Here is a 20,901-nt window from a genome sequence, read left to right as displayed (position 1 = left end):
TAAAAGAGTCATATAAAGGTTGAACCAGCAGCTGCTCCTCACCTCTAGGCAAGAAAAAAATAACCACAGATTAATCAAACCCCAAACAAATACCCTCTTCGCACAAGTGCAGGAGATCGCTTGCATTCACTCTGAACCTGGAGCATGCTGCCAATCTGCACATCACCATCTGCACTCATGAAACTAGCCCCCGTCTCTCTCCATCCTCAGAAGCATAGGCAGAAGACAGGGCCTTGCAGAGTGTTGTGATAGTCACGTGCGATTACCTGTGCACACTTTTACATGACCAGTTTGTGATCTGTTGCATGTGCAGCTGCCAGGGGTGGCTCTATGTGTTTTGCCGGCCCAAGCACGGCAGTCAGGCAGCCTTTGGTGGCATGCCTGCGGGAGGTCCACTGGTAACGCGGATTCGGCAGCATGCCTGCAGGAGGTCCACCGGTCCCGCGCCTTCGGCGTACCCGCCTCCGAATTGCCACCAAAGCCGCGGGACCGGCGGACCTCCCGCAGGCATGCCGCCGAAGGCTGCCTGACTGCTGCCCTCACAGCGACCAACAGGCCACCCCGCGTGGCTTGCCGCCCCAGGCACACGATTGGTGCGCTGGTGCCTGGAGCCGCCCCTGGCAGCTAGTCAAGTGACTGCACCTGCACATTGCATGTTCCTTTTTGTATGTGCTACAGTGAACATGAGGCCTGAGTAAATGCCTCATGGGAGGAGCGTCTCCCCCGCTCAGCAGAGCTAGTGCCGTGGGGCTGAACGGCGCTGCAAGCAGACTGGCAGTGTCAGTAGAGGATGTGCAGGAGAAGGAGCCAGTGAGGCTTTACAGAAACCAGTCAGACGACTTACTGCTGTGTCTGAGACGCTGCATGACCGGACGAGGGGTTCTGGGCCTCCTGTAGCCACATCCCTATGTGAGGATGGTAGGGAAATGTGAAAAGCTGCTGTCCCACCCCACTTAATGGTCACACTTGCCAGTTTGGGGCACATTATTATCTGATCCATCAGGCTCACATCCACGCTGTGCAGTTACCGAGGTTTCTTAATAGAGTCAACTCCATTAGACTGTCTCCCACCACTCTCTCTCCCGGGCCCCTCACCCAGGGGAGTGTTCTCAGGAGCTGCTGTAAGTCAGTGTGTCCAGCTCTCATTTTGAGGCCATGTCAGTGACAGTTGTGTTCTTCTTTCAGCTGAAATCGGGTGACTTTGCCATCCTAAAGCAGTTGGTGCCCCTGTTGGAGGAGATCTCCCGCATTCATCCTGAACCTGTCATCCAGGAGCTCGCTGCTGATCTGCGCATCACCATCTGCACTCATGGAGCCTTCTCCACCCAAACTGTTGGCACTGCTGCCCACAGCACCCTGGGGGAAAAAATAGGGTCAAGCAGGTCAGGAGGACAGAGCCACGCAAACCCCACAGAAAGTCCTGAGGACAAAACAGCCGGGCTCAGCCTGGGACCACCACAGAGTAATGAAAATTGCAGCCGCACAAACCGCAGCATGGCCAGTAACCCCAGTCCTAAAGGAAAGAATGGGGAATGCAGCATGCGGAAAGAGTGCCCCGCTGGGACTCCTACAGCAGCCCACAGCCCACAACCGCTTCAGGAGCTCCTCTTATCAGCATATGACCCTGAAATCCCCGTACGGGCAGCTGCCTTGCGGGGTCTTTCCCGCTTGATAGAGCAGAGGGATCCAGACGGACTTCAGGCTCAGGAGAAACTCCTCAAGGTAGGCAGAACTCGGGACTAAAGCTTGCTACGGGTCGTGTTTGTTTAATGTGCGGTTTCCCTTCTGACACTGTGCCATGCTCAACCTAGTGTCACGCTTACAGGCTTGTCTTCACACTTATTACATGACAACACACCTGGGACAACGTGGGCTCCGGGGGAGTGACTCAAGTGGGCCGGACACATGTCTGGGAAGAGCACGCAGATCCCTCGTTGGCAGGTTTTTTTCTGCCGAGCTCAGCTGCTCGTGGTCCCAGCAACTCTTACTGTGTTCCCTCTCAACTGTTGGGGTTTGTTCTCTCTCCTCCCCGCCCTATGAAGCAGTAAACATGATGATTTGGTAGCCCAGTTATTGAGCCTACTAACATGAGATTAACAAGGTTCCTCTGGGCCAACATGGCTAACGTCCCCGTGCACTGTTCCCATGCTGGCATCTCATGCCCCGCCTCTGCCCCATATTCCTGGGTTCAGGGAGGAGCAGAAGTCACTTCCACTTTTTTCTGGGGCTAAAGGAGAGGAACCAGAGTTAAAGCGGGAAAGTGCCCATAGATCTCTGTAAGTGAAAACCTCGCATCCTCCCTGTGAAGAGCTAAGGAAACAAATTGTCCTACATGCTATTGCAGGGCTCCGAGGAGATTCCTGCAGCTGGCAGTCTCTGCTGGAGCAGTGGGCAGCGGAGGAGTCAGTATCTTGCTAGCAGATTTCATGAATCAGCGTTACATTTTTGGCAACCGTGACCCAGGCTCAAACCCTTTAACCAGGGCCACGTGCAGTCCATGATGCTGTGGGAATCCACCCATATGACAGCTCTGAGAGGTGTAAACTTCCACATTCATCTCAGCATGGTGCTAACTCTCAAGCCTAGTTGTGATGAGTTAAATTGTCAGCATTTACTATTTCACTGCTGGCGGAAGCATCCAGCCAATGTACTGGTCCCTCATTGCTGGCTGCAGAGGGGTGTGTTGGCATAGGAGGCAGTGGAACAGCTAGTTGCTGTCAAAGTTTAGAATTTCAAAATTTCCTGTTGCTCCAAACTTGCCTACAAGGTGGAGAGAAAAGCTGCTTCCCCACAGATCACACAGGGCCTTGCTTGTAACTCCAGCTTGACCACAAGGTACAGAGGCTTCACTCAGAGGGGTAAGGTCAGCTCAGAGAAATGGGGAAGTCTGGATAACACCCCCAAGTGTGTGGGACTGGAGCTGTCTTAGGGGAGAACATGGGTCTCGCACTCCTAGGAAGGTAACTGGTGTGCTTTGTCCTCCAGGTTTTCCTGGAAAATATGGAACATGAGGACTCCTTTGTGTACCTTTCTGCTATTCAAGGTGAGTGCAGTGCCCAGGTTGCTTGGGTTTGGTGTCTAATACTGGAGGGCATCTTTCCCACTACGGTTTAACTAGCATTTGTTCTGTGATGTGTATGAGCCCTTTGTGTTCCACCCATGCTCCTGTCTGTGAACTGCTGGCATACTTCAGCTGAAAGGTGTGTGTTTGTTTATTTACTAATTAAGCCATTGATTATATTCCCCTGCTGGGGATGTGCTGCAGATTTAGTGAGTCTCTCGTCCTTAAACACTGCACGTTCTTCTGTCTCGCCTCTGACTTTCTTGGGAGAGTTCCCTGGAAACCAGAGAGCCAGTGGCTGTGAAATCCAGGCTTTATGCCTCCCAGTCAGCAGTTTGGATCCATATGGATTTTCTACTGGGGTCGCAGGCCTCCTGGAGCTAACATCTCTTTGGCTTTGTCTAGACTAGAGCTTTGGTCATGTTGTAACTCAAGGCAATTGATTGCCAGTTAACTTGCGTTAACTAATCTAGACAGTCCACGGAAGTGTGTTGGTGGCCGTGTTCGAGTTCACGGTGGTAAATACACCTTTCCTTTAGCTGAGTGGGCAAATAATTCATTGCTGTCACAGGCATGGTACAAGGCTTCTCCATCAGAATGAAGGGCAGTAGCACAGGATGCGGGGTCAGTGACCTCAGTGCTAGCCAGTGCATGCAGCTGTTAATAGAGCACAGGTCACTCTTAGGTTCTTGCAGAGGTTGGCTAGTGGATGTGCTCCCCAAACTAGGCCACCAGAGACAGGCATTCCTGAAATACATGGGTCATTTTAAGGGAAAGGTGGGGGCAGGCTTCTGGTACCTGTGATCCATGGGCAGTGGAGTCCAAAGTTGTGACCGGAGCGACCGCTGTCCCAGGGAGAGTGGCATTGTGGGACAACTGCTGGGGGACTGTTGGAGTTGACACAGGTAGTTCAGTGTCTACACTAGCAGTGATGGCAGAAGTAGGCTGTCTTTGGTCTAATGTCGTGTGGGGAGATGGTGTTACTGTTTCAATGCAACAGGGAGGCTACCTCAGTGAGAGACAAACGTAGCTATGGACGTTAGGTCGACATAGCTTTGTAGTGTAGACAGGCTGAAGTGCCTCTTGGTCCATGGTGCTCAGCATCCACATTTGGAACTGGGAGTCTGACACCAGAAACTCTCCTGAGCTGCTTGGTTCTCCAACTATGAAAGCATAAGCCGCCCCACCACAAAATACCTGGGCTCTCCTTAAAGGGGAAACCTGTCATTTCTAGAGTAACGCAGATGTTTGTTTAGCTGCTTGTAAAGAATTGCAGAGTGATCTGGCACAAAGCTGTACCGACATGCTTTACAGACCATGAACAAATAAAGAGCTTCTTCGGAAGAAAAGCTGTGGTATCTGGACTCCAATCCTATTGCACACTACCAATTTAAACAGTCCCCCTGTGGTTTCCAATCTTCAGTCTGTTCCAAACTCTTGGGGGTGCACTTTTTAAAGGGGGCTCCGTGGCAGGGATGGGATTAGTTGCTGAACCCAGCGAGGAACTGTGCGGCGGCAGCTGCAAGAGCGGGAGCAGCTCTGCTGAGGGAATTCCTGTAATCAAGCTGTACGGCTCCCCGGGTATATTTGCTGCTGGGAGGTCATCGTGGGGAAAATAAAGTCTCTTCCTAAGAAACCTGTGTATGTGAAGAGAGGTTAATAGCGTGCCCACGCATCCTGTTCCATGGAAATGGCTGCCGAATATGGTGCCAAGATTCCTGACCTTGCTTCCTACCTTAGACCGAGTCCCTGCAGTAAGAGGAGAGACACAGGAAAAGAGCATCTAGTGAAACCTCGTATTGGGGTACCTGGGCGGGGTGTTTTAATATTCACCACTTAGTAATGGGGGCACCAGCTCAATAAAACCACTGATAGACGGGGGAAGGATTCTTGGGGGACACCAGGTAGCATAACCGTTGGGAATGATACAGTCATCTATTACCACTAACTGATCTCTAGCCTTGTAGGTGTGACTAGGACAATGTCAGACATGAGGCCTAAATGACACATTCACATTCACAATACAAGCTTTCGTTGTTATTAACAAAATAAGAAGTTGTTTCTGGCTCTCAGGGTTGAAAAAATCCCTTCCGAAATGTGACCTAAGTGTAACCAATGGAGTAGTGATTGCTTGACTCTGCAGACAGCCTGAATCAATGGCTCTGAGAGGTCTGAACTCCCCAAAGCCCCATTAATCTCCTCTATATGTTAACCCTGGAGCCCAGTGATGACACTTTAATGTAACCATTAACTATTGAATTAACGACCACTGTAGAGCATGGAATGGGGAAGAAGGTGGCCACGGGGAGTTGCTGCAAAGAAGGATGTGCAGAAAGAAAAACACACAGTTAAGAGAGAGACAAGGAAGGGAAACAAAGTGAAGAAATAATAGTGATCCTGTGAGGGAGCAGATTTCCCTACGGGGTGCTGCCGAATAAGACAGTTGGGTTCCAAACAAAACGTGTCATGACAATAACTCAAAGTTTCATTGCTACATAAAGACCAGATTCTCCCCTGGATCTCTGTGACATTGTTGGGGTGCCACTGTGGATCGACAGTAGTGTGTTTGTGCAAGACTGAAACTTTGGTCCATGGATCAGAATTAAAAAATGGGATTCAGCTCTCGCCACAGAATGAGTTTGACACCCCTGGACTAGCACCACTTGAAGATGGTTACATGCGCACACCATCTCCTGTAGTCACCAAATCAGCTGTTATTAAAACTTGTTATTTCTCAGGCTTGGTCTACACTTAAGTTTTGCCAGTATCACTTATTCTGTTTGGGGAACTGTTATAAACTATACCCCGTGTCATGGCTCCACAAGACCTGTGCTACATCCCAGCTATTGGAGGAATCCCTTCAGTGGGTCCCACTTTTCCTTCAGGGTTGGCCATACGGTCTCACCAGCTCCTACACTTGAGCCTCTAGGTTTCAGCGCTCCCGCTTCATACGATGAGCTCTGCCCAGTACGTCCAACGAACACACACCTGGTTAGAGTCCCTGAAGAGTGTAAAAGTCTAATGGGCCTCAGCAAGTAGTTGCAGTGACACCAGGCAAACTTTTCCAAACAGAATAGGGTTTATTAGTCAACTGGAATGCAGCACTGGAAGTCCTTAGGTTAGCATAGAGAAATAAAGATTAAGCCAGTGTCTGTCTGGCCAAGCTAGTGCCATCCGTCATCCAAGCTGCTGTGGACCCCATTTCTGGCTCTCTCTGACCCTTTGTCAGTCCCAGGGGAGAGCAGTCAAGCCTCTTCCAGAAGCGAACTCTTTATCCCTGCCTGTCACCTCTGTCCTTCGGTTTCAAGCAGAGCTATACTGAGTTCACATACTCCACCTCTGAGCGCTTCCCCCTGCTAAGTGTTGATTGCTCAGTCATTGGGGGGCTTCTCATTGTCTCTGTAGATCGTCTGTTGATTTGGGTTGGTTTCAACCAGGTCTTTAATGACCCATTCATTCCACCCAGGCAGCGGGGTGGTGCGCACACCTCATGCCTTCTGTGCTGCCCCAACTGCAGACTTACCCCCTTTTCACCTACTTGGTAGAAATGTTAAGTACAGGGGGACACTGAGCCACACATAGGGGTCATACAAATATTACAGAAAATTCCCACTTCATCACAACTAGCAAAAGCATTCTTGGCAGAATAAACTGTCCCCCCACGAGGAGGGCTTGCTGGGGTAGCTCTACCAGGATAGCTATACTTTTCTAGTGTAGACAAGCCTGACGTATGACAGAGTTGTCACTTGCCTGCAATGGTCTTCTCAGGCAACAGAAGCTTGAATAAGACCGTAGAAGTCTACCTTTTGGCATCTAATCCTTCCAAATCTTAAACACAAAACCTTAGTACTGTTGAGCCAGATGGGGAACCAGGCCATGCATTCTAGTCAGTCTCCTATATATGCATTGTTTCCACCTCTGACCCAGGTCTCTCTCCTCAATAGACAGATCTTTCTTGTGAATTGCTGGGTTGGGTGCATAAGGTAGCATTGTTCCTTTGGAAGGAAAGTCTTAGTGACGTGAACAATTAGATTCTTAGAGGGATAAACAATGTATTGCTTAGGAGACACAAGTATGGAGGAAGAAAACCCCTGCGGATTGTACAATTAGTTACCTCTGTCTCTGAACCTCCTCTTCAGTGTAGCAGAAATCTGAGATGAAGGCAGTCTGGGGTGTTTAAGACTGACTCATGGTTAAGACTGGTTCCTTAAAAATTCTCAAACCCCAGTCTCTGTCCCCACTTCTCTTGCTGGCTGGAGTAGGAGCAAGAGACGAAATACCGTATTTGCTTCTCGTAATTGATGACTGGAAGAGCAACCCTTCCGAAACAGCTGGAAGATTAGCTTATCAGTACACCTTCCTCTCTGCCTGTACAGTCTTGAGTGGGATGAGGTGGTTCTTGCCGTACAGGTGAAATATGCATGCACGCTTAGCCTCTGAATGATTCGTGTACTGTGGGCAGCTCCTCACATGTTTAGCCGCCGGTTATAGTTCTGATTAACCCTGACACAGTTTCTTGTGGTGTTGAGTCACTAACTGTACACAGAAGTAACACGTTAGCTAAGGTTAGAAAGCACTGTCAGTCTTGCCCTGTAAACGGCCTTCGGGGATGTAGGGTAGAGGTTGAGAGCAGCTGATGGATGCTTTAGGCAGGTTCCCTTTTTCTCTGGGCAACACATGCTGCTTCTGCGGTAGGGCTTTCTTGCAAGTGTTTTCTGATGTTGGAACTTGCAAGCTGGATAGCCATGACTGAGAACTGAAATCCGAACTCAGCCCACAGCATGATACAGGAAGGGAGAGGGGTCTGGCACTATCCCACTGTATCGATGTAGGCTGGTGGCCAGTAATTGACAGAGCATGTTAGTTCATTGATACTTAAGATTTGGGGTCTACAGGTGGGGGCTGCTACTCTGAGGATGAGAAGGAGTTAGATCTCACCACTGCCGGGTGCTTGTCAGAGCCAGGGGAGCTTTGTGCCACTAGATCATTTTCACTTACTAGTAGCTGCTTTTTATTATGTTGACAGTCAAGCCCGAAATAAGTCTGCAGCTGTTTGAGCTCAGTTCCAGAGCTGTAAATCCTGGACAGGGCACGGCGTACGGAACCCCACCCTGTCTCCTGGCCCCTGCACTGTGCTTTAACCATACGGCCATGCTTCTCTGCAGTGTCGTTCAGGCAAAACGGCCAGGCGTGTTCAGATTCCCTATTTCTCAGCCTCTCTGAGTCTCCAACGTTTTCATTCTGTGGCTCAGTCCTGAGAGAGAGCACTTACACCCGTCACGGACTCGTCCTACCATCCCAGTTGTCTGCTGGTTGGTTCTCAGTATGTTTGTTATAGGACAGTTCCACATGGAGCCCTCCCTTCCCCCCCACAATAGAACTGGGGTGTCTGCCTCAGTTTCCCCTCCTTTGAAGGTCCCAGTAAAACTCTGCAAGCTTTCTTGTCTCATAAAATCCCTTCTTGGTACTGGTTTATTACAAAAACATAGTGCAAATTAACCAGAACACCCTGATCCTAACAAGGGCAGTCAGGGCCAGGGGTCAGAGCAGGGGCAAACCTGAGGCTGGGAGAAGCAGAGGAGTGTTTAGTTGGATTCCAGGCCAGAGTCGATACCGAGGGTCAGAGTCTGTAGGTGAACTCTAGACCAAGCTGAGGTCAAAGCCAGGGATGCAGGAACAGTCATGGCAGCTACAGAAGATCCACGCTGTTGCCTGGACGCTGCCTGGAACGCCCCTTGGGTTATATAGGGCAGGGAGCCAATCAGGAGCCATGAGGCTGCTGTCTGTCAAGCTCCTGAAACAGAACTTCCCCATGTCTGTGTCCACAATGGATCATGGGAAGTGGAGTACGGGTGGGCTACAGCTGGCGCTGCGATGTCAGCTGCCTGGTGCAGACCTGGGTTCTAGACCCATGGGGCCTTACAACATGGTTCTTAAAATCCTGTGACATGATGCCACACGCCCACCACACCTGGGCTCTTCATCAGTCCGCCTGTCCTTTTACAGGACAGCCACCCCACCCCTTCCAGCTGGAGCGCAGCCCCACTCTTCCTAGCAGGACCCCGCCCCCCCTCAGTCTCTCTGTTGGAAGTTCATCTTCACCAGGGGAGTAACCCTCAGTCCCCTGGGCTCCCAGCCCTCTGGCTCAAGCTACCCACTGAGGTCCCTATGCTGGAGAAGCCCCTCCTCGGCCTTCAGCCCTCTGGCCCTGGTTCTCTCTCTGGCTTGGGGAGGTCAACTGGCAAACCCCTCCCTCTTGCTGCTCGCCTGCCTTCAGCCTTCCCCCAGGAATTGCATTGAGTCTCGAGGCTCTGCCAGCTCTCACTTGCCAGTGTCTCGCTCCCCGGGAGCTCTCACCTGCCCTTGTCCTGCTGACACCATCTCTGCTCTAAGGCCACCCTCTCACCAGGCCTCTCTTGACTCCAAGTCCCAGGCACCCTCTTTTAACCCTAGTTGGGTCAGCTGATGAATCACAAATGCAGGAGCCTCTTTCCTCTTGAAGGGCCAGTGCCACCCTGGCAGTTTCATTCTGGAAGTTCCCATCTCACTTTCAAAGTCTTTTGTGAGCCCACCTCTCTGTACTGACCGAGTTCTGGTTACACTGCTGTTGTCTTTAATATTCTAGACGTTGGCAGTGCGTGGTCTTATGAACTGGAAGAGAGAGCCCATAAAGCAGACTGATCTAGCAAGCTCATGCGCCAAGACTGGTTGAGAGGCTAGAGGAGGGGAAAGGGTTTGGATGCTGCCCACTCTTGACATTGTACGAATACACAGCTTGTATTGCAGCCAAGTCCGGCATCAAGAGTGTGCGCTCAGAGGAGTGGTAGCCAACACCGCGTAAGCATGGGGTAAAGCAGAGGCCTCGTTGACAGCCAGTGACTACATCTGAGCTATACTTGCTGGAAATTCTCCACCCTGTGTTTCTCCCCACAAGTATCTTGCAGCATGTGATGTCTGGCTTATTAAGTAGATGCTAGTAAATGAATATTAACCATCACGAATTAGTGGACACCTGCTGCCAACTGCTAAATAATTTCTCTCTCAAACATAACCATCCAGCTTGACAGCCTGCTAACATCGCCTGCTGGCTTTGTTCTGCGGTCTGAGCAGAGGAGCTGTGTGGTATGTTTAGTAACCAGCTCGGTCATGTCTCTGCCTCAGCCTTAAAATTAAACTCAAATGCTGAGTTAGTTTATGAATCATTGTGGGTATCACTGTAGTGCCTAGGAGCCCTCGTCCCACGCCAGGACCCCACGGGCTAGGCTCTGTACAGACACAGAGCAAAGACAATCCCTGCCCCAAAGAACTGACCTTCTCAGTATAAGAGTCAACAGAAAACAGCCCGATGGTGGAGGACAAGGAGATACTACTGGTCAGCGTGACGGGCTCTGGTCTCAGCACACCAGCAATCAAACTGCTGTCAAGTTTTTTGTGGGCATCACAGCGAATTACAACTCAGCAGCCAGGCTCAAACAATGTCAGGAAGCACAGGGAATGGGAAGGTGAATGATACAGAGAAAGGTCAGGGAGACAAGGTGGGTGAGGTCAGATCTTTTATTTGACCAACTTCTGTTGGTGAGAGACAAGCCTCACCTGGACACCGTGTGCAACACTGGCCAAGGGTCTTCCAGAACTAGACAGGGCTGAGAGAGAGACAAGGAGAATGATCAGGGCCTGGAAGTCAAGGGCCTCCTCAAGGCTAAGCTCAGACCCTGGCACGGATCCTAGAGAAATCTGTTCTGGCTGCAGGTAGGAGGGCTCTGCAATGCTGGGCGTAGCTTTTTGCGTGGGCAAAACCTGCTGTTAGTTTTTCTCTCTGCAGAGCAAGTGGAAACAGTTTTCCATTGGCTTTGCCAGTGCTGTGATTTATCTGCATATATGGCAGGGGGGGAAGTTGTGTGAAGGAGGTGGTTACAGATCTCAGAAGGAGAAATGCATGTACTTCCTGGCCTTTGAAGTGAGGCTTTGGCTCCAGCTACCTCATTTTCTCCTGTCTGCAGGGCATCGGGTAGGGATCTCTCTTCTTTCCTACCTAATTAGGGTGTGGCTAAAAGGAGTCATGTCAGTTCTATCAGCAGGACTTTCATGTCAGTTTTAGACTCCATAGGAAGCTCATTACTCATTCAAATAAAGGCCGTAGCTCCAATGCTCACTCATTCCTGCCCTGCTCTTCTAGTCTGGGCCTCTCCCACACAGCGGTGCCAGTGCGTCTCCATCCTAGTCGGCAGCACCCAGCATGATCCCAGCCCTGACTTCCCCCCACGCACCGCTGGGCCCTAGTATCCCAGTCTTTACCTGCAGTTCCGTCAGGGTCTGCACGGAGATTCCAGGCACACTGCACTTGTGCCCGACACCAAATTTGAACCAGGATTCCAGAAGACTTAATTTACTGTGTCCCTTCCCCTCCCGCTCCAGTACCTCCAGCACTCCCTGCGTGGGGCATAGACATACATTCATTTCATATCTAAACCCTGCCAACTCTCTCTCCTGCCAGAATGCGTTTCTCCAGGAATCTTTAGGTTGTTAACATGGGTTCCATGTAATCTGGAGGCTGCTGAGGGGAGGGGGACATACTCTACTAAAGAAGGTGAGATAGCAACTCCAGAGCTGAGAGATACACAATGCACAGCCTGTTAGAAACCGATTTTGTGAGCTGTCTCTCCTCTCATCCGCTGTGGTGTTCAACCTGGAGCAGTACAAGATGAGTTACTCACGTGACACGAGCCCCTTCTGATCTTCAAGAGAGAACTTGTCATATAGTTAGCTTCCAGCCCCTGCAAAAGCTATTTATTAACAGACTGGCAATGCCAGACGACCATAACCATGGGCTTATGTAAGGAGCAGTTCATTGAACTGCTTAGGGCTTGTGGGACAATGCATTCTACGCAAACAGCATGCCATTAAAGCACACCAGCAGGGTCTACACAGACCAATTACAGTGCATTAAAGTGTTGTGCATTAGAAATCAACCCCACCCCACCCCTGTAGAGCCTATTACCCCACTGTGTAGACACGCCTTAGTGAACAGGAGTAGGTTGCTGGAAGTTCTATTGAACCAGAGAGTAAACGGTTCATAACAGGCAGACCGCATGAGCTGGACGTCAGAGAGATCTGGTACGAAGGGGCTGTGTCTAGAGGAAGCTTGGCTGGGGTTTCCTTGTCACTGTCGATGGGGTAGAGATCTCTTATGAGCATTCAGAAGTGTGCAAGGAGTTAGGGACATGGGCCCTGCCTTGCAGAGCTCACCAGCGTACAGCCAAAGGGAGAGGGAAAATGGTAGGGGACGAGGTTGGTTCATTTGTTGAATTGATGTGACCCAGGCTGAATTCCTGTTGCGACTTGGTGCTGATGCCTTGATTTTCTCATCCCAGCCTACTGGTCTTTGCTAGGAGAGCCAGAAACCCTGGCCTTGTCCCAATGCCTTGTCTGTTGTACAGCGCACCTCTAGGCCTGGCCTTTTCTGTGTTCAACCCCAGCCTTTGCTGTTTGTTTGTGACCCTCGCCTGGCCAGTGACGCCCAGGCCAGCACCATGCTGCAAGAACCTAGCCAGGGCTGAATCCAGGCGCCAGAAACCGTGTTCACTGACAGGACACTGAATATGGCCTGTCCTGGTCTATGCTATGCGCTACATTGCATTCAGCGCTGTCAGCTTTTGGGGACAGGACTGAGCCCTGGCAAATGGTGTATTGGACAATGCTGCCAACCCTTGGGGTGCTAGGGCCTGTCTCGTAATATTGGTGCTGTTGTGGAAGCCCCAGCTCCTTCAGTCCTGTGCCTAGAGAAGGATCTCAGCTCCATTTGGAGCCCTCCCGGCCATGGAGAAAAGCTGAAACATAACCCAGGTATGCCCCAAAGGCTCAAAGTAGATAGCAAATAACCCCCAACTTTATTATTGTTTATAGTCACTAGGGTTTTAAGACAGTCTCGTGATTTTGGGGGGCCTGCCTTGGGACTTTGGCTCATCAGAGATTGGAGTACTGAGGCCAGGGTAGGACACATGCTGTCAGTTCCCAAGCACAGTGTTTGAGGGAAGGTCTGAGGAGAGAGCAGCAAGGGGAAAAAGGAGACCACTCTGTTGGGTCAGACAGCTCTTCCTGGTCGTACACTCCCTGGTGTTCTCCCACAATCCCCATTGCAGGGCAGGTCAGAGAGAGTCCATCTTAGGCTACAGGGTAAATTTGTCTCCGGAGCTGAGCTGAGCACTATTAAGAGCCGCTGTGCTGTTGTTTGCCAGCTCAGGCAGCTTCCAGTGAGGCTTCAACCCTTCTCCTGCCCTTCAATTTTGTAACTAATTTTTGCACGGTTAACATCTCCTGTCAGTCTGGCTGTGCACTGGTCACCTCTGCCTGCTCTCTGCAGACAGGTCTGGGAGGAGTGAGTGCTCTGTAGTTTGATAAGCTGGCCCTGCACTCCAAGGGCACAGTCAGTGCCATTTTTCTTGGGGGACCGTGGGAGTGACGGGCTGGCACAGAACCTGCGGGAGCATAACTACCTTTCAGGTTCTGAGGTTGATACAGACAGCAAGATACCGTGATCCTCAGACTTCGAAGTGTGAGGAGACGGAGACTGTTTGGCAAGCGTGTTGACGTGTGCTAGAGATGCCAAAGTGAACAAAGACAATTAAAATCCCCCAAACTGTCAACTGACACTACCTTGTGCAAATAAAAAAGTTTGCCTCCAACCTGCCACTTGTAATCACTGTAAAAACCTCTGTCTGTGCCCCAGTGCGTCTGCTGCTGCCCTACAGCTAAGGTTGAGAGCGTGGATGACAGCTATATCCGCCACACAAAGGGCTGGAGCAGTAACCTGTACCGCTAACAATTACCACGCAGCAATTCATGGGAGGCGGGTATGCTCCAGTGGGAACCATGTTCTTTTACAGCTCTGCTCAGTCACTAATTGAGCGGAGATGGGGAGGGAGGGGGGTGCATTTTGCAGCTGCAAGACCAGTTTTCCCACCTCACCCATATTCACAGATCCACAAGTGATTAGCCCTTGGGGCCGGATACTCTTAGCATTTTATTGGTCTGAGAAGTAAAGTGGTAGTTTTGGGCTACAGCTGAATGGGAACCTGTTGCCCCAGGGAGGAACTGACCTGGGGGGCAGAGCCCTCTGAGGCAGAGAAGCTCACTGAGCAGAGAGTAGTAAACCCAGAAGAGACCCTGAGATTGATTTTCTTCTACAAGTTCACTGTGGTTTGGTGCTCCATGGTTAGACATCCTGGGTCCATCCGCTGCCTTATATTTTAGATCGAATCATGTGCCCCTTTTTCTTTTGAACGTCAGGTGTTGCCCTTCTGTCAGAGGTGTACCCAGAGCAAATCCTACCCTGCCTGCTGGCCCAGTATGGCTGCACTTCACCGGGCACCAGAGGACCCCAGACTGCAGAGACCAGGATGAAAGTGGGAGAGGTGCTGATGCGGGTAACCCGGGCACTGGGTGAGTCTACAGCGGTTTCTCCTTTGGAGGGGGTGTATCAAATAGTGCATCAGAGCAACTTGTGCCATTGCTCTTGTGTATGGCCCTGGGCTTTATGGGGCCTCTGTGTGTCCATGTTCCAGTGAAAATAGTGGAAAACTTTGAAATTGTTGAAGTTTTCACTGCAAATATTTAGTTTGTTGATTTTTTTTTTTTCAGAGCTACAAAAATAAAACCTCCTGTGAAAAGTTTGCACTTTCCAGTCGTGACTCTACTATAAGTTTGATGGGTTAGTACTGGTCACTTAAACCAGATGTGCCCAGACTTTCCCCAGCTGAGGTCACTCTGGCATAAACTGAAGGCGACAGCAGGCAACATCCTCTCTTACTGTTTGGGGCCAGGCTGCTTGGATCGAGAGGGAACGTCTGTTTGGTGTGACGGCTGCACTTTGCCTGCCCTGACTTAGAGCTACTCATTTGTGACTTGATTTTCAGGTGCGCTGAGCACCTCCCGCTCCTGCTGCCTAAACCCAGGCCTGTAGCACATTAGAATAGCTAGAACTACATGCCATGCCCACATGAATGTTCAACCATCAGACTAGCACTGCTGTGTAAAAGCCCCAGATGCAACCCTCAGCTCCAGCGGGGGCACCAACCCACTATCTATGGGGGAATGAGCCTGGCAGCGTGTCCAGAAGGCTAATGAATTCCAGCCCTGCAGAACAAGGCAGGAAGCAAGTCCAGCATCCAGAAGCCTTTGTAAAGACCGCCCTGCCCGCCACCCACAAACCAATGGGATTTCAGCTTGGGCATCTCTGCTTCTTGTGACTGTAGTGGAAGGTATTGCACAGGGAGAAGGATAGTCCCCTGGGTAAGATGTCAGCACAGAGCCCTGGTCATGCGCTCTCAGCATGTCATGGAGACAGAGGACTAACACCATCACTTTTAAGGAAACGCTCAATAGATTGGGCTCCGTCTCCTTCCCTTTATGAAATAGATTGCCTGTCCCTTTAAATTTAAATAACTGCTGGTAGAAATGTTAACCCATTTCATGTTTTACAAAGAACTGTGATTTCTACCCTAGGTTGTAGTTTAGGAAAAACTTAAGAGTAGTTGAGCTCTGGAACAGGATTCCAAGGGAGGTTGTGGAATCCCCATCACTAGAGGTTTTGTGATACCCCCGGCAAAATCAGAGGGAAAAGTTACCAGCTGGGCTAGTGACTTGTGAGCTGCAGTTGGTTGGTTAGATTCTTCCAAGCTTCAGTGCTTCCCGTGGAAGGGAAGGGCAGAGCTGGGCCGGAGGTGCTGTCGCATTAAACAGCTGCTTGTCTTGCACCTCAAGTTGATGAAGGAGTTTGGCAACATAAGTCACAGCCCAGGAAGATCCAGACATTGCTAATCCTGGGATGCTGGTGGTTTTTGTCCTCTGCTGCTTCCAGAGCCTCACTGTAGAGGGGGTGTGGTGGGATGCTAGGACACACGGGGAGGGATAAAATAAAGCTGGACAAGGCTCTTCCGGCAGCTACTGTAACAAGTAACACCTAAAAACGAATCCTGCCTCTTCACAGGCTAAGCTAAACAAACCAAAAGGAAAAGGAGCCAGGATTCCCCCCTCTCCTGTGCTGAAGGTGCTTACGCTTTGGCTTCCCCTGTGTGAATCAGGAGGGCTGGATGCAGCTCTCCCCCAGAGGAGAGATGCTGGAACAGCGAGAGGCGTCCAGGGCTCAAGGTGCTGCCTCCACACAGCTTATGTTCGCCCAAGAGCTGACCTGGAGACCCAGGCTTGCTAACCAGCTGAGCCTCCAAAACCCAATCCTCCTGGGAAAGAGTGGTCAGTGAGCCCCATGGACGGGTGGGTGTAAACAACTTCCCTCTTTGGGGTTTCAGGATTTGGCTGTGCAGGGCCTGCAGCTGATGCCGTTGTAACTAGCACCAGTACAAAAGCAGGGTGTCTTGGAGCTTAGTATCTCCTTCTGCTCCTTGGAGAAGTAGTGATCCGGGTAGTTTCTCTGAGACAATTGCCTCATAAACCCAGCTCTGGCTTCTGTACTGCTCTTCCACCTCAGGATACTGGAGCCTTGGAGCTGCTTGTGATGTAACTAGGCTAAACCTTGCGAGGAGAAGCAGAGTCTTTTCAGCAATAATGCCAGCTTCTCAGAGCTCTGCCCCCTTTCCCTGGCCTAGCAAACACTGGGAAGCCCAACAAAGCTTCTTCTAGGCTTTGATCCAGGTGTGAGATTTACTGCACCATAAACTCTCCCTTTGCTTCACTTCCCTGTCAGTGGTAGCTCAGGAGTTGCCCACCTGCTTCCCGTATGGCTAACGCCGCGTTATAAAACGAAATGGTATTGCCCAGCACTTCCTGGCTCCCCTGGGACTGAAGCTTCGTGGCTTGTCTGGGCACGATGGTGACTGTGCGCCCTCAAGTTTTGCTGTTACAAAAAGAAATCCTCTTATGGGAGGGCAGTTATTTGTATGTGCTAGTCTGGTGCCTCTGGATGTTTGGGAGACCTGCATGGCTGATACGGGGAAATAATACCTGCCTCCTAATGCTTCTGGCTTTCCCTGCCCAGCCCTGCGGTGCGGCTCCCCAGAGAACAGACAGTATTCCTCGTACTTCACTGCAGAGCCAGCCGTATCCATTGACTAGATTCCTTTCTAGCCTTTTATTGCACTTAACACTGTACAGTATCAGCTGTCCCAGATGCTTCCCCATCTGTGCCCCTCATGTTCGCCCGGTGCCGAAAGTGATTAATAAATCTGCTTTGGGCTGCTGCTAGGATGCGCTGATTGAGGCAGAAATCCTGCGGGTTGCTAAGGCATTTCAGCTCCGCAGACGCTCACATTGGGAGCCCAGAGTTGCCAGGTGCTGCTGACGCTGTAAGCACGATGGCCTCGAACTGCTCTGAGCCATACTAATCAATGCACGTTTAAAATGCTGTTGGACCTCCCAGCATTGCTCCCACTGGGGGACCTGAGCCTGGGTTGGCAGGTGATTCCCCGGGTGTGGGCAAGGTGGCTGGGGGACGTGCGTTCTCACAGACGTGGAATTTCTTTACACGCTGATCGGCAGTGCTGTGTGCCCGCCCTACCACCTCTCACCCTGTGTGGCTAACGCTCTCTGCACTCGAGTTGTAGCACAGAGCTCTCCCTGGTGAAGGGAAAACTTCTCTTCTGCAGATTGCTGCAGAATACTGTGGGGCTATGTCAGAATGCCGGACTGCAGTGAGGCTGGAGAGCCTGCTGAGTCCTGGGCCGGTGTTCTTCTCCAGACCTTTCCCTTTCAAACATGGCTATGCTGGTTTGGTGGGATCCACAGGCGCATCACTCTTGGGGTGGGAACTGGGAAGAGTTAGCTGGAGGTTTGCATTCGCATTGCCCCCATCTCCTCAAGTGGCCTGGAATGGGGTGTTGTGCTTTCACCATCCCCGCAGTGTCCTGGGCTATAACCTTATGCCTAGGAATCTTGAACAAATGAGGTTCCACGTGGAACAATTCTGCAGATCCAGCACAGAACATAAGTCATGTTCCCCTACTTCGCAAAACATCCCCTGACTCCAGTCTCCTCACGGGGAGTGGTTGATCCAACTCTTGAATGATTCTGACTTGCTTTCATTACCTTCCTCCCTCCCAGCCAATCCCCTTCAGTGTGGTTGGGGGAGGTGTGTAGACCAGTCCATCACTATCTTTTCACTGACAGAAACTCCCCCTTGCTGTGTGGTCTCTGTGGACGGTTTGCGGCATTTAGAATGTTTAACTCTCACCTTCCCACTCAGCCGTGTCGTGATTTGAAGGGCTTTTTGTTTTCCGAGGTAGAATTACACCTCTTGCAGGTTGGATTCCTTTACACTGCTATCCTAAACCTTCTCCAAAAACCACCAACAGCAGGAAAATTCTCTTGGCTCATAGACACGAGCTGCAACTGGCAAAGGGCCCTTTCTTTAAAGATAATCACATAATTACACTGCAGTGTGTCAATGCTTTATCCTGCTCATTGCTAATTTTTCTCCTTAAAAAAACAAAAAAAACAGTTGCAGTTCTCTCCTCCTCCTCCCCAAAGCAAGGGAGCTGGTTTGGCTTGATGGCCCTTGCCCTGCTCTGGATTTGAGAGAACACGAAGCAAGAGGCTGAATTTAAAAACATAAAATCCCAAGACAAAATGTAGGGCTGGCTGTGTAAATAGACCATTCATTAAACTATTAAACTATTCCCTGAGCTTTTCAGTTACCAAGCCAGACTGGAAAGTCAGGAGATCTGAATGTCATGCTTGGTGTTCAGCGATGCTAAGAATATGGAAGTGCGGGTTCCCACCCCAGCTTTGGCTCTGCCCTCTCGTCTCTTCTTTATCCTCCTCTTACTGATTGCAAGAGCCCACTAGTGGCCACATGACATGAATTCCTTGGATCCCAGCAGCTGTCCAGTAACAGCGTGCACTCACTCTTCCAGCCTTTCTTGAGTAGAGGAGGCACCCAGGCCCATCTTGGCAGGGCATGATGGGGAGGCTGAGTCTTTTCCTGTATTCAGCCTACTCTCTGGACTGAGGCTGTAGCAAGTATCTCTCATATAGAGGCCTGACCAATTTTAGGAGGTGGAATGGGGGCAGAATCAGGTATTTGGCCAATAATGGAGAAATAGCTGGGGAGTAGGGGCTTGCGTGGATGATATGTACAGGGGGATGTGTGATGTTGTGGTCTCTGACACATATTCCAAGGCCCTGGGACGGTCTTGTCTCTAGCCTCTTACGAGACGGGTTTGCAGTTTACAAGCCAGTTATGGAGAGCTTTGTCTGGGAAAAGGGGGGTGGGGCCTGTGGTCCATACTTGAAAATTCAGTGAGGGACGCTCAGGATATGAGGTCAGGCACCTTAAATCCCAAAGCTAGACAGAGCCAAGGTTTGCCTTGGAATCGGAGCTGAGTATTCCCTGACTCTGATGGTCGGCGTTTCTGAACTCTCAGACCAGGTCTACTCTACAACGTTTTGTCAGCGCAGCTGTGTGAAAACCCACACTCCTACCTGACGTAGCTATGCCGTCAGAACCCCCAGAGAGGAGACGCAACTAGGCTGGCAGAAGAGTGCTTCCGTCTCACTTTGGGGGAGGTGGTGGTGATATGCTGACAGAAAACTCCCTCTGTGGGCGTGTGCTGTGTCTACACTTGGGGGCTTTGCCAGCATAATCTGTCAACCATTTGTAGCGTACACAAACCCTCAGTATGGTCGGTCGTCTTGACTTTTGCCTCGTTAGCATTATTATGCTCTAATGTTTTAAAGTGGTCAGTAGTTCTCTGCAACCTCCACTCTGACTTCAGTTGTTTGGCTGGGATTCATAGGTGACTGTCTCTGCCGTCCGTCGGGGACCTGCCACATAGGAGGGATCGGCTCCTTGGCATTAGACCGCAGCCCTTCGTCCTGGGTAGAAGATGCAATGCCCCTTGTTGAGCCTGGGCAGAACAGGGCTCTGTTGTGACTGGCACGTGGGTGCCTCAGCCATCGTGTGTCACTGCAAGGAGAGCACCACAGGGGCTACTGAGATTGGGGGTTGGAGGGCAAGCTGTGATGTCACCAGGCTCTCAGCCGTCTCTTCCAGACTACGCTCCTTTACCGCTACAGTCCCTGGGACATTTACTCTTTGGCATGTGCTGACTAGCTTGAGTATTTATAGACCAAATTAAATTAAACGATATGTCTTTAAATTGTGCGTATTGCAACACTCTGAAGAGTTTATCCAGCATTTCAAACCCACCTTTTTATCTCAATCTTTTTTTCTCAACTTTGCCATGAATTGGAACTCCTCCATCTCCTCCAGGGAGACAATCCTACAGCACAATCGGCCCTGGTCTCCTGTGGAGTAGAGGGAAGGGTACTTGCATGGCTCTGATCACATCAAATGACTGTAGCTGAGTGGAGTTTGCCAGTCTGTACAAGAACTAATATTAGCCATTAGAAGAATTTTGTATTTTAATATGAAATCCAAATGCCGGTAACATTTTTGTGTTAACATCTCTTTTCCCTAATACTGATTTGAAGCATCTAATGTAACCAAGCTAATGTATGTGGTGCTGATCCAATAGAAATGGACAGGCCGCTTGAGACTACACCCAACCTCTCTCAACACAAATAAATACACGTGAATTCTTTCCGTGATGATTTTTATAGCAGGAACATCCCTGGCAAAGGGCATTTCCTGTGTTGTAACGATCCCTTCAGAAGTAGAACTTTGGCTTAGCCAAAGGCTATTAACTCCATTTAATAGAGTTATGCTGTGCCCACCACAGTAGTGTCTGACTCTTCCCACGTGGTTGCTAATCTGAAGCAAATGGCGTGGACTGGGGCTGTTGTTTGTTAAACAGGGTGAAAACTGATTTGCAGTTGCCTCCATGGGGCTCTTGCGCAGCTGGTGGCATAAACTGTCCCTTCCAGCAGTG

General features: G+C 50.4%; 1 protein-coding gene across 2 annotated transcripts in view; it reads left to right on the top strand.

Annotated features, from left to right (window-relative positions):
• The window catches only part of TANGO6 (transport and golgi organization 6 homolog), an 85,937-nt gene that overhangs the window by 43,030 nt on the left and 22,006 nt on the right, over positions 1–20,901 (top strand). For both annotated transcript variants that reach the window (XM_034788538.1, XM_034788537.1), the window contains 3 exons: positions 1,186–1,722; positions 2,986–3,043; positions 14,348–14,500. In XM_034788538.1, coding sequence (XP_034644429.1) covers positions 1,186–1,722; positions 2,986–3,043; positions 14,348–14,500 — 748 coding nt within the window. The remainder of the gene's footprint in view (positions 1–1,185; positions 1,723–2,985; positions 3,044–14,347; positions 14,501–20,901) is intronic.

The sequence above is a fragment of the Trachemys scripta genome, chromosome 13, assembly GCF_013100865.1.
Source record: "Trachemys scripta elegans isolate TJP31775 chromosome 13, CAS_Tse_1.0, whole genome shotgun sequence".
NCBI classification, from domain to species: Eukaryota; Metazoa; Chordata; order Testudines; family Emydidae; genus Trachemys; species Trachemys scripta.
Note: the sequence above shows the minus strand (reverse complement) of the source record. Positions and strands in the feature narration are given on the sequence as shown.